The sequence below is a fragment of the Engraulis encrasicolus genome, chromosome 2, assembly GCF_034702125.1.
Source record: "Engraulis encrasicolus isolate BLACKSEA-1 chromosome 2, IST_EnEncr_1.0, whole genome shotgun sequence".
Taxonomy (NCBI): Eukaryota; Metazoa; Chordata; class Actinopteri; order Clupeiformes; family Engraulidae; genus Engraulis; species Engraulis encrasicolus.
The window spans coordinates 25,303,992-25,317,400 of record NC_085858.1 but is presented as its reverse complement, the minus strand read 5'-3'; the positions used below and the strand labels follow the sequence as shown (position 1 = coordinate 25,317,400).

The 13,409-nt window shown below is 45.8% G+C and overlaps 1 protein-coding gene across 6 annotated transcripts in view; it reads left to right on the top strand.

Annotated features, from left to right (window-relative positions):
• cdk12 (cyclin dependent kinase 12) overlaps positions 1-13,409 on the top strand; it is a 38,016-nt gene that overhangs the window by 720 nt on the left and 23,887 nt on the right. For 2 of the 6 annotated variants that reach the window (XM_063184827.1, XM_063184822.1), the window contains exons 2-3: positions 1,926-3,182; positions 12,193-12,921. In XM_063184827.1, the coding sequence (XP_063040897.1) occupies positions 1,966-3,182; positions 12,193-12,921 (1,946 nt within the window). In that variant the 5' untranslated portion in view covers positions 1,926-1,965. Of the gene's footprint in view, positions 1-4; positions 3,183-12,192; positions 12,922-13,409 lie in introns of those variants that run through there. The other 4 variants (XM_063184809.1, XM_063184817.1, XM_063184832.1 and 1 more) reach the window with 4 other exon arrangements.

Below are 13,409 nucleotides of genomic sequence, written 5' to 3'. Positions count from 1 at the left end.
AACTCCAGAGCTGTGATTTAATTTCTGGGCACTATGCAATTTACTGTAACTCAGCTAGCTGAATAAGCCGCGGTACCAAGGAGTCGCTAGCCTGCTAGAGCTCTACAGTATTAACGAGGCTGTTGGAACTACCCTATCGTGGCTCCACGTTTGTTTTTAGTTTCCTAACTTGAGGCTGAGTTTGGCTGAGGATTGTGCTGGAGGAGGTAGAGGGGTTTGCTGACGGATAACTCCAAAACCTTTTCAGAATGGCGCAATGTAACGAGCTAGCTACGCAACAACAGGAGTTGCTAACATTTGGCTAAAGTTAGCTAACGTTATCTTCTTTGACATTCGCATCGCTCTCTGTGCGTCCACGCGCAGTTTATCACAGAATGGGTGTGCGTAACTTAGGTATTTTTGTTACTTTGACATGAGACCAGTTGTCGGTATAATTGTGTTGGTGGGATAGGATGTATGCAGCATCTTGGGCAATGTCAGCTAAATAGACGAAAAAGTAACTTCCCTCAAATAGTTGACCAATAGATGTAATATTTCTGGCTGATCTTCGTAAGCGCCATTCATAGACACGTCTAGAGCTCTATAACTGTTTTGAGGAGAATGATGTGGTCTTGATAAATTTCCACAATAAAAGTAATGCAAATGTATACGTCGACCGCGTTTTCTTTTACCTTTGTCTTATGCAACTGGAAATTGCTTTTCTTTTGGAAAGTTTATTACTTTGGCTAATATTCAAAAGTTGAACGTAGTACATATTTTCAGGCCCTCCTCAGGTGAGCAGAAGCAACTGCGGCGGTCCATGGGCGGGATTCGATGTTCACATCGGATAGGCTGTCGCTGAGTTACCTGATGGAGTGACAGCTCGGATGACAAAGAAATGTAGAGAAGATCAGAGTGCAGTGTTCTGAATCGGATAATTCAACACTGTGCAGTATGCTGAATTCTGATCAACGAAGAGCCATCTTGCTTTACTCAGAAGAGGCCAGTGACGGTACCGTTTTGGAGACGAGCTATGCCAGTGACAAGGCATTTCAGCAACCTTATTTTCATTGGTGTTGAGGGAGCCGGTTCTGTTATCACAGGCCAAATCCGCTCCGTCTAGCTTAGCTCTGTGACTGTAGCTCCTCCTACCGGAGGAGTTTTGTAGGAGTCGGTTACTTTGGTTCCCATAATACTAGGCACAATGGCCGCTGTAGCTTGGTCGTGTAACTGGGGCTGTGGATGTTTAGAAATCCATTAACATCGCCCTTAAACTAGGCCGGGTTGCTCCCCTGAGCCAAGAAAAATAAACTGGAACATATTCTGCACATGAATATATGATAATTTCTAATCAATACCAAAACTACAAAGAGATAAACTGGCATATTAAAGCGAACATGTAAACAGTAGCTACCAACGGGGTCAAGTTTTTTTTTAGTTTGAGAGAGACTATATCCCGTTGATAAAGGACTACGTTTGTTTCTGAATTCAAAGGCAGTCAAATTCTGGATCTAAAATAACTTATCTAATGTTATATGTCGGGCATGGAAAGCCAATTCAGTGGGCGACTTCAATCTTTTTCCTTTTTGTTTTGACGAAAAACTGCTAGCTGGCTAGCTAGCTTCCTAGCATCGCTAGCTGGCTAAACTACACACAAGGGGAGAGAGCAGTCAAATACTCGTCTTGGGAGTTTAAGTTCTTGCTACAACGCCGCTGGAGAGGAATTGGCGAAGGACTTTTGTATCACCAGCATATTTTTTCCCATATCTAAAGACTCGCCTCTTGACCTGACTGGAATGAGCTGGGGATAAACCTTGAGGACAACGTGGGCTCACTTGATTCGATGTTTGTTTAGTGCTTTTGCTTGTACAACTGTTTCCATTCTTTTACCGGATGTTTTTTCTTTAATTTTTCAACTCAGCGTTCATGTATTGTCTTCGATACAGAGGTCCGAGGCTGGGAGAAGGACCGCTGCTGACGTGAGGAATGCCTGGATCAGACCGACAACATGGGACCAAGAGAAAGCCGGAATCCAGCAGCAGTAGCGTCTCTGGGCAACCCCTGCAACCTGCTTCAAGCGCCAACAGTGGGCCGCACAAAACCTCAGGGTCGCGTCACGGCTCTTCAGCTAACATGACCAGTAAAGACGGGAAACCTCAGTCCAGGTCTCCGGGCTCGTCATCTGGCTTGACTTCTAAGCACAAGCGGCATAAGTCGTCGAGGCACGGCCGTGAGTCCTCGTCAGCGTCAGCAGAGGCCGCGGTTTTCACTGAACCGAGTCATGCGCCTCCACCTGCAGTCGGCGCCATCAAGCCACTAGTGGAGTATGACGACATAAGCTCCGATTCCGACACCTTCTCAGACCCACCGGCCAGGACGGCGGAGAGGAGAGATGACGAGCGGTCAGAATCGTCAGATTACTGCAGGGGTGATAACGGTGGTGGGGCAGACGGGTCAAGAGACAGCCGGTCTCACAAACACCGGCATTCCCGCAAAAAGCCCAAGGACCCACAAAAAGTGAGGGAACTGGCGGACGGGGGAGGGAACACGAAAAAGAAGAGCAGCAAGGAGCGAGACCGGGAGAGGGAGGGAAGGAGCAAGGAGAAGCTCTCCTCCTCCGTGCCAGGACTGAACCGACAAGAGACAGGTGTCTTGAAACGCAGCGGGGACTCTCCATCCGCTGCCATCCAGCCAGGGCTTAGCCTGGGGAGTAGCACTTCCTCATCACGGAATAAGGACGCCAGTCGGTCCAAGACCCGCAAAGACAAGCAGCACCGTGACAGCCGGAGCCAGGGCCGCAGCTCCTCCAAGGGGGAGCGCTCGGACAGGAGCCACCGCAAGTCCTCCAAGAGCCACAAGTCCAGCCCAAAGATCAAGGCCTCATCCCGGACCAGCCCACGCCGCAGACAGCAGACCTCGGGCTCCACTTTATCTCCTAGTCCTCGAAGAGGGGACAGTCCAGTGGGGATGGGGATGTACGCCGACGTGGAGGACATTTACTCATCCAGGCGCAGGGTCCAGAGCCCTAGCCCGTACAGGGAGTCGGTGAGGAGGAGCAGACAACGCTCAGACAGTCCCTATGGATCTAGGCACAGGTCATCCAGCTATGAGAGGGACACCAGCCCCTACTCATCTTCACGAAAACGGATGTCTGTCAGCCCCTATGGCAACAGGAGGTCCTCCAGTGCAAGTCCTATGTCTAGGTGAGTACACTAACTTTCTTACAAACTTGCTGTGTATAATCTGCATCATTTTCTATCCTGATCACTGTAATGTGCGTCATTCGCACTTTGAATAACTGATGCTGTCATTTAGTGTTTAAGGTGACTTGACATAAAGTAAATGGCAGCCTGGTTTTCTAGGCTATGTCTAGGTGAGTGCACTGTCTTAGCTGCACACATAAGTTACATGTTATGCTAATTATTTGCATATCTGTGTATATTATCTCTGTGTTTGTTAATGCTTACGGTATGTCTGCATTGCATGTTGCGTGTGTTCTGTGACTAAATGAACACACTTTGCTTTTTGGCGTGCATACTAGCTTAATGTCTGCTTTTGAGGCTGTGTGGAGTGGATGTGTGCTGTATTTGCCCCACCCCCCTAAAAATCTTAGCCCTCTGCTGCCTCTGAGCACTGAGGCCTAGCCTCATAGAAAGAATGGGGCGCTTGTATCTCCGTACACACACTGTGTCTTGCTTCACGACACCATGTGTGAAATGCCAGGTCATGGCTGGATCTCAAATGGTGCACTTGTGCACTTCGGGCACTATGTTTCAGTGTGTAACTAATACAGCATGTGCACTGAAATATGAACACTAAAGTGCGCAAGTGCACCATTTGAGATTCAGCCCTTGTGTGTGTGAGCTGCACATCCAGGCCAAACTGAAGCCAGATATGGAAGGAGGACTCCCTTAGTGCAGCTCATTGACCTTGCTGCTGTGAGGAGGACAGTATTTGGGTGCGAAGACTGTGGCTGATGTTGTCTTGGTTAATATGAATCTACCTGGCAATGTGTGTTGCCTTTTTCACCTCTTCAGTAATGGTGTTTTCTGCTAAATATGTGTTAAGTCAGGCAGGGTTGCAGGGTATCAGAGGCATGTAACTATCATGATTAGAACTAGGCTATGTTGTGCTGTTTCATGTGAAATATGAAAGTAAACTTAACCTTTAGCAATTACATTTACAATACAAATTCTTTATCTTTTCAGGGGACCTAGTCAAAGGGGTAGGTGTTTGGCCAAGGAGGCCATCTTAACTGTAAATTACCGGGGGGAAGCCTGAAAAATATCAATGATTGGTTTACCTCAGGGGTGGGGAACAGTTTTCATTTGAGGGGCCCCTTGAAAGTTTTCCAATGGCCGCTATAAACACAAACCAGGATTTCCCCCTGCACTTTAGGCCTCTATAGAAGGCAACCACCTTTACAACAGACTACACCTTCACCTTTAAAGTGGTAGTTCACTATTTTAGACATTAAGCCCTGTTTGTGTGACTTCTGGGGTGAAGTAGAGATGTTCTCATCACAATTTTGACATTTGGTGCTGAACGGAGCATTTGGGTATCCAAGACTGCAGCCCCCCCACCTTTACATTGACTCCAATAGAGCACTTAAGCAATCGATTATAAAATGGCATTAAACTTCAAGACAGTTAGACTTTAGAGACTTTAGACATCAAGGAACGAGGTAGAACGGCTATCTTTGAGCGGGTCTGGCTACAAAAACTACAGCTTGCATACAAACCATAGATAGTAACGTAAACAAACGCACCCCCATTTCCGGTCGCGCGGAGTAATACTAGTCAAACCAATACAATCAATGAAGACGGACAATAATGAATATTTATATCTTCTCTGGAAGCGTATTTCGCGGTGATTTTCAAGCCAACGTATCGCAGCCCACCTCTGACCACTCGGTGAGTTTCATGTCTCTGCAAACGAAAGTTTAATGCCATTTTATGATCGATTGCTTGAGTGCTTCATTGGAGTGGGAAGCTGCATAACAATGAAATTATATCAGGGGTCGGATAAGATTAAGGACCATTCCCCACCATTGGTTTAGCTACACCATGTAATAATGCACCGGCAGGCCATTTGAAACATGCATTGCAATAGTTGGTTGAAGGGAAACTTTCTGAGAGTGCTTCACATGCTGCAGATTGTACTTTGCACAATGCACATTGGTAAATGACTTTGGCATGGTTTGTTGCATGGTTTGGCTGATGACAACTCTGCAGATGGAGTAATTTTTATATACCTGCATCATACATCTTTGGGTGCTTTCACTTTTTTCTGCATCTGAGGTCCAACAAGTGAATCCTTACCTTTATTTTGCACCATGCTGTCCCAGGCAAATTCAAACTTCTTCCCTGCTTGACTTAATTATCGATAACAAGCAAAACAAATTCTGTGCTGTCTAATCACTAGCTGAATGCCTGTCAACAAATGCGGGAGAAACCCGTCGCCACTAAAGCCACGTCCCCCACACAGACCGACAAATTAGTGACAAGAAAAACACAGCTATATTTCTAAATATTGTTTGAATATCGTTATTGAGACATTGTATGCTGTTATCGAGTATCACTTTTTTTTCTGATATCATGCAGCCCTAATGGAAATCGTTGATTTCATCCTTGAAAAGTTCCATCACGTCTTTAGGCGTACCCCTCCCTGCTGTAACTTAAAGCGATGGTTCGGAGTAGAATCACCCTAATGCCATTTGAACCGTGACACCCATCCACCTTTACACCCGAAGTGTTTTCTGCCGCAGGCTTACATCAACAGAGTTGCCGTGTTATTCGATGTTTATTCCGGATAGCTTGACTCAAGCGCATATGGATCCTGGGCACCGTCTCCAAACTTTCCCCACAAAAATAACATGTCATGACACCAAACTTCTACAGTATAACAAATGTGGTTTGTACTCACAAAAAGATGAATTTGAAACTTTGTACATAGTCCAGGAGTTTATTAGTAACAACACACGAGACGATTAGCTTTTCTGCTGCTAAACATCCGTCGACGTCACTTCCTCCAGCTGGGACTTTCTTTATTGTAAGGTTTGTGTTTTAGTACACAGCCAGGATATATGCACGAGTGTGGCATCGTCTTCTATTTATTAAACGTGGTAAAATTTAAATCCGAAGTGGTTAATTTCTAGTTGTAGCGCAAGCTGTCTTTTTGAGTTTTCCGCCTTCCGGACTCACGTGTATTTGTTTCCATCAACAAAGTCCCAGCTGGAGGAAGTGACGTCGACGGATGTTAAGCAGCAGAAAAGCTAATCGTCTCGTGTGTTGTTACTAATAAACTCCTGGACTATGTACAAAGTTTCAAATTCATCTTTTTGTGAGTACAAACCACATTTGTTATACTGTAGAAGTTTGGTGTCATGACATGTTATTTTTGTGGGGAAAGTTTGGAGACGGTGCCCAGGATCCATATGCGCTTGAGTCAAGCTATCCGGAATAAACATCGAATAACACGGCAACTCTGTTGATGTAAGCCTGCGGCAGAAAACACTTCGGGTGTAAAGGTGGATGGGTGTCACGGTTCAAATGGCATTAGGGTGATTCTACTCCGAACCATCGCTTTAAGTTATGCTTCAGCTTTAAGAACTGGTTTTGCTTCAGTGATCTTCCTTGTTGTGAAGAATCTAGGGTGTTTTGATGGTTGTGGTTTATGTTTTTTTAAACACTTGACAGATCTAAGTCCTAAACAAACCCCTGAGCTAACCTTCATATGATATCGTTTCACTGCTGACTTGACCTTGGTCATGATTTGTGGAAGTTAATCAAGGCCTGTCTTTGGCATTGACATGATCCCATTACAGTGTCAAGTTGCTGTGTGTGTGTGTGTGTGTGTGTGTGTGTGTGTGTGTGTGTGTGTGTGTGTGTGTGTGTGTGTGTGTGTGTGTGTGTGTGTGTGTGTGTGTGTGTGTGTGTGTGGAATGTCCTCCAAGCTGACTCTTGGTATGGGGAAAAGTTGTTGCTTATGTGTTTTTCATTTAATAACTTAAAGTTTTGCTGGGACAAACACTGTCTGAACTGGTTATTTTGAAGATTGGTTTAAGAGCATTCCCCCCTTGCTTCCTTTTGACCCCTGGTGATCATGTCATCTTCCTGAGATAATATCACTGGATCCATCCTATGGATGCTATGTTATGGCAGAATGCTCCTAAGTGAAAGTAGGGATGCAAACGATTAATCGATTAATCGACTTTAATCGATCAATGCATTAATCGATTAAAAAAACATTAATCGCAATTAATCGACAATTCAACTGACAAGAGATCCAGGTGAAATGGGCATGTGAAGAGTGTGTGTGAAGAGGGGCGTGAATAGTGGGAATATTTAAATCACCTTTGGATTAAAGAATTGAAATAGAATTAATTTAAATGTGGTATTTTATCTCACTTTTTAATTAAAATGTTTACGCTTAGTAGTTTTTTTTTTGAGAAACATTGAGATTTCGGGGGGGAAACGTCGCTTATCAATTAATCGTAAGTCGATCGATAAGGCTATCAACTAATGATTAATGAATTAATCGATAATTTGCATCCCTAAGTGAAAGTGTACAAAAGTTGCAAAATTAGTCATAGTGAAACTAGAGGTTGTTTCAAGTGCTTTCATTTTGGGCTTGCTTGTGACTGTTGTCTGTCAGTGACTTTGTGATCAGCATCACAACGTGTTGCAATGCCAACAGTTTGTTGTATTCTCTACTCTAGTGACAGGGGTCTCTGTTTTCTGTCTCGTTTGCAAAGTAGTGTGGCGAGAGAGAAAGTATAGGTAGATTTTGTCAGTCAGTGTGTATGTCATGCATCTTGGTTATGGTAAATAGTTAAAAAATCAAAGCTGCACCTGTATTTCTTTTATTTAGAGAGTATTGTGGTGATGAGAGCTTCATGGTTAGCTGTGTGTGTGTGTGTGTGTGTGTGTGTGTGTGTGTGTGTGTGTGTGTGTGTGTGTGTGTGTGTGTGTGTGTGTGTGTGTGTGTGTGTGTGTGTGTGTGTGTGTGTGTTTCTACTCTACTCCTGGGAAGTGTGTGTGGGTGTGTGTGTGTGGTCTTGTCTTGAGAGGAGGAGCTTGTTGCATAGGAAAGGAAGACCTCCTTTGAGGAACTTGTGCGCTGGCCTGACATGGCGGCACGGCATATGAATGACTTATTGATTCTTTGCTGAGCAGTGAGATTTTTTTGGTGGGAGTTCCACGCCTCTTGAATGTTGCTTGTGCTCCTTGGGTTGAGACGGGTTAAAGCCTTAACATCCAAGCATCTGACTGGGGAGCAGTGGCATAGACATAAAAATGAGACGGTCTGTTGGGTCCATTCACTCAAAACGTCAAGACAAATAAAACAAGGGAGCAAATTCCACAGAAGATGTGATCAGAAAATCGTGTATGAGACTGAGAATTGCAGGTTATTTTCCGTTATCCACTTTACGTCGGGTGAAGGACCCTTTAGGAGACATTCAGACTCTTGAGGTGGAGAATAAATGGAGTTCCCTTATCGCTGTAGATGGCGGTAGCGCACGTCTTGTGCAAACACCACGAAAAGGGAAGAAGAAGGAGGGACAACGCTCCCTTAAGGGTGGATTATACTTCCTGGCAGTGCCACGGAGTGAGCTTGTCGCAGCCATGATGCAGTTAATTTTGATTTATGCCCTGTTTTGAAGCGCGTTCTGCGCGATGTCATTCCACGCTCGGATTGCCTTCAATACAAAGAGTAACCTAGACGTGTCGGTTGCTTTTTTTTAGCTTCACAGACTCGACGACAATGACTCCGTTAACTGCACGGCTCACTGCATCACGACGCAGGGACGCTGATCTCGAGGCTTAAACCACCCTTTAGGAGACCAAATTTTGAGCACACGCTTTTGCATTGAGTGGGCGTGTTTCGATTCCTCTTCATTATATATCCAACCTCTTTGATGCGATGGCTGGACTGAGTGTTGAGCTGTGAGTAATGAATAGGCAAGATGCAGTAGAGCAGTTTTAACAAGGCCTTGTTATGGGAGTCACCACTCTGTTGCCCTTGTGAACAGTTTGCCTCTGTTGTTGTTACGTACTTGGTCATTCCTCGTCAAGATTCCAACGTGGTAGGCCTAGATTCTATTTTGTAGCGTAAATAAAGTGATTCAAGATGCACACACCTGAAACTGTGCTTTTAGCATGTGGTGTTTTTTTAGAGACATCAGGCAACAACACGTGGTAAATAAAAAAACTGCTTTGAGTTTTGGACTGTTCTATGGTGAATGCTTGCCCACGTAACAGAGGCATTCATGCTAAAGGACATTGTCCCCACAGACAGATTTCCCCACATTTACAGGGGGTCACTGCATTTCAAGGACATCCTTCTAATTTGTATGGCTAAATTGGAGTTAATCTTGAGTCCTGTCCTGTACCTGATGTGATGGGGACACTCTTCACATAGCAGGGTTTTCCTAAGACCAAGTAGCATTCATGGGCATGGGCAGTCATGGGTAAGCGGTTAGGGCGTCAGACTGTAGCCTAAAGATTGCCGGTTCATCTCCCGACCTGCCAGGTTGGTGGGTAGAGTAATTAACCAGTGCTCACGTCCATCCTCCATGACTGAGGTGCCCTGAGCATGGTACCGCCCCGCCGCTCCCTTTCGGGCGCGATTGGATGCTGCTCCCTTGCATGGCTGAGGCATAAATGGAATTTTATTGTGTGTACTGTTCAATTTTGTGATGTGGAGTGCTGTGTCACAATGACGATGGGAGTTGGAATTTCCCGGTAGGGCTTTCACTTTCAGTGTGTGGTGCAGACTTGTGTTTGGTGTGTAGCCCCTTTTACATGCATGCAAGGCTGCTTCTCGCTCGCTCTCTCTGTCTGTCTGTCTGTCTGTCTGTCTGTGTCTCTCTCTCTCTCTCTCTCTCTCTCTCTCTCTCTCTCTCTCTCTCTCTCAATGAATTAAAATGGTTTATGAACGTTCTATTTGGGAAACTGCATAGGTTTATATGAAGGGCTATAGTGCAGGACAGTGCATATTGGTGGAACTTCAACAGGTGGTTCATCATGGCACAGCTGCAATACAGATTTTCAACTTAAGTGTTGAATAATATGAGAAGGGCATGACCTTGGGTTAAGAATTGGCATAGACTTTGGAAAAGTTACCGTTGTGTTCAGAGACGGGTTCACTGAAAGAACTGGTGCACTCAAATTTAGAAGGCCCATTTTGTCTGACTTTACTTTGATGGTATGGTGAAAAAGACATTTTACTTATTCAGAAGTTAAAACAAGTACTTGGTGTGCTTGCTCGTGCATGGCAGTTCTTCTTGGGATCGAGTCTTTATGTATCCCGTCTGATATGGAATTTCCTGAAACGCACCAGAGCATGTGAGATTGTGTGTGTGTGTGTGTGTGGTTGAAAGCACTTTGAGTCAAGTGTTGTGATATCGTGCTATAGAAATACATTTTGGTTTTGGATTTTGATTGATTGACATATTGTAACAGAGGAGTATAGGAAGATTATTCTTCTGCTTGTGTTCTTTTTGTGTATACTATATCAATGTTCTGCCCACGCTGAGACGGAGGATTTTATTGTGTCCCTCTCTTTGACCTTGAGTGGACACGCTTGACCTTCTCCCATTATGTGACTACAGTATCCTGTCTGCATCTATCTTGCCGGTTTAGCCCTGAGAGAGTTCTCCTTTGATAGCATTTCAATAATCTCTGCACGGGGTAGGAAACTCTTCCAAGATGGCGTCAGCCAGCTGTCTACTCCAGTTATTTGTTTTGTTTGGGTAACTTTTGAGTAGGCAGCATGGCATTAGAGACCACAGCTTTCAGAGTCTCTTCTTTTTCAACTGGGTTTTCCCCCTTTTGTTTGTCACCTTAGAGAAGTAATGATTGACGTTTTGGTAGTACTCAACAGAGTGGCATACTTGGTGTTGGAAGAGGAACGTCCATTTTGTGTCTGAAAGTGAAACTAAATTGGCACGTCAAAGTGTTTTTGAACGGGAAGATGTTTCTGGTCGTTGTTGATTGTTGTAATATGTTGGCTGAAGGTGCTCTGGAATTTCACCTTCAGGATCATGCTCTTGATGCCTTATTGATGTTGTAAGCTTAATGCTTCACAGCGTAGCATGGGGCACCTAAGTCTCCACCCCTTCCGGGCGGCTCGTGGGGCTGGGAACGCAAAAACTTTTGACTGGGCTGTAATGGACTGATCAAAGCTATTTTCCGATCCACCTCGCATTTCCCCGTCGATCACACATATGCTGTGCCTCAGAATTAATAACAACCAATGGTGTGCTTGTTGACTTCACTTGGCAAGCGATTTTTGAGTTATGTGTGTGCAAAAATATGTAATTATTTGGACTACACAACAGACGTCGCATGTCCGACTTGCAGCCACTTAAGCCGCAGTGCAGCGGTAGGGTTGGCTGTGCCTCGGTTCACGTCAGATATGCAAGGCGCACGTGTAGTCTCCAACACAGTTTTGCAGAAAAGCTAAAATAACGATTTGTGCGTGTTGAAAATGAGTGGTCTTACGACGTAAATCCTAACCTTTCAAATTCACTGTCATCATATGTGAAATCCGGAGCACATGCCAAACGAGATGTGGATTTAGCTTGACTCGCTCCATTAAATCTCATTCAAAATTTTGAGAGCTCCAGCCCCACGGATCGGAAGTAGAAGGGCGTGACTTAAGTGCCCCATTGACCCTAGCTGAAGCTGGATGACACAGCATTCAGGCTCATAAGATTTTAATTATTTTTTTATTATTAAAAATGTTGGTATGGTATGATATTTAATGGACATGTTCTAATTCAAGATGATGACCTTGGCTTTTAAATGCAATTTATTTCATGTTTTTATGAGGCTGTGATATTAAGGTTTTTACAGGCTGAAAGTACCTTTTCCCAAAAATGGCTTAGGCATTTAGCAGACGTGTTCTGCAGGAGTTCTAGGAATCAATGGGTAAAATGGGATGTTGTATGACATTGTGTTTTTGTGAGATCATGAATTTATGAAGTATTTATGGGCTGGAGATTTTTGTTGTGGAGATGAGTATTTTGGGGTGTCTCTTGGGGTCATATTTTATTTCATCACATTTATCTTACAACGTGCAACTTTGTGATTACCTCTTCAACATTTCTTGTAAAAGAGTAGCTGTAGCTTTGATGAACTTCTCCTAGTCAACCCCTAACTTGTGATTCCTCTTCCCTCTCCTCTCCTCTCTCCTCTATCCCTGCAGACGTTCAGCTCGTTCCCGGACGCGTTCCCCACCGTACTCCTCGCGGCGCTCCTCGTCGCGCTCCCGCAGCAAGAAGCGCTCGTCGGCCGTGGGTGGCGGTGGCGGCGGCGGCGGCGGCTCTCATAGCAGCCGTCCCGCCAGCCGCTCGCCCTCCTCCGCCCGCCTGCCCATCGCCTCCAGCCTGGGCGCCGAGCTCAGCCGCCGCAAGAAGGAGCGCCAGGCCCTGGCCGCCTCCCGCGGCTCCTCCCCCTCCAGACGCACAGCAACCCCCACCAACCCCTCCTCGCGCAGCCTCCGTGATCACGATGCAGAGATGTCGTCAGACCGTACCCCCAACCCCGTGGAGAGGTCCGCAACGTCGGTGATGGCGCAACCCGCCGATCCCCCTCCGCCTCCTCCTCCAGACGGCCCGGGGAGCGAAGCCACACTGGGCAAAGAGAACTCTGCTCCGCCTCCCCCTCTGCCTTCGCCTCCCCCGCCACTCCCACTCAACTCTCCCCCTCCTCTGCCGCTGAACTCCCCTCCTCCGCTCCCCCTCACCTCTCCTCCTCCGCTCCCTCCGTCTCCCGCCGCTTCCTCCCTGGCGGCCCAGGGCAAGGCGCGGCCCCGCTCCCCGGCCAACCAGAGCCACACGCGCAGTCCCGCCCACAAGGCTCTGCCAATGAAAACCTCCACGCTGCCGCCGCTCCCGCTGCCTCCCATGCTGCTGGGAGGAGAGATCAGGGACAGGTAAGCAGCTCAAGCACGGCATGTAGTAATGCACAACAATACAAAAGTGCACTAGACCATAGCATTATACTAAAGCATTATTTCCGGAAGTGTATTCAGTTAGTAACACATGGATATTCTTGCGCTCCTTGAAGAGACTAAGCATGGTTTATAATATGACAACGGCGCACAGGGCTATTGCATTACACTATACCACTATTTCTTAGAGTGTGTTCCGTTACCAATACAGGAGTATTATTTTGCTCCTGGAAGGGATCAGGGCTAGGTAAGAAAAAGCATGGCATATAACTCTGCCTCAGGAAACCCTGCATGCACATTGCAGTGTAATGTAACATAAGTAAGTCCATGGTGTGTTACTAATACAGGAGTATGGATTTAAAGAGGATAAGTGTACTGCATACAGAGTGCATGGTTTGTTTGTATGTCAAGGCTCGTAGTTGTTCACCTGTTGGTCTTGTTTCTGCACTGTACTGGAGAAGAGGTTCTTC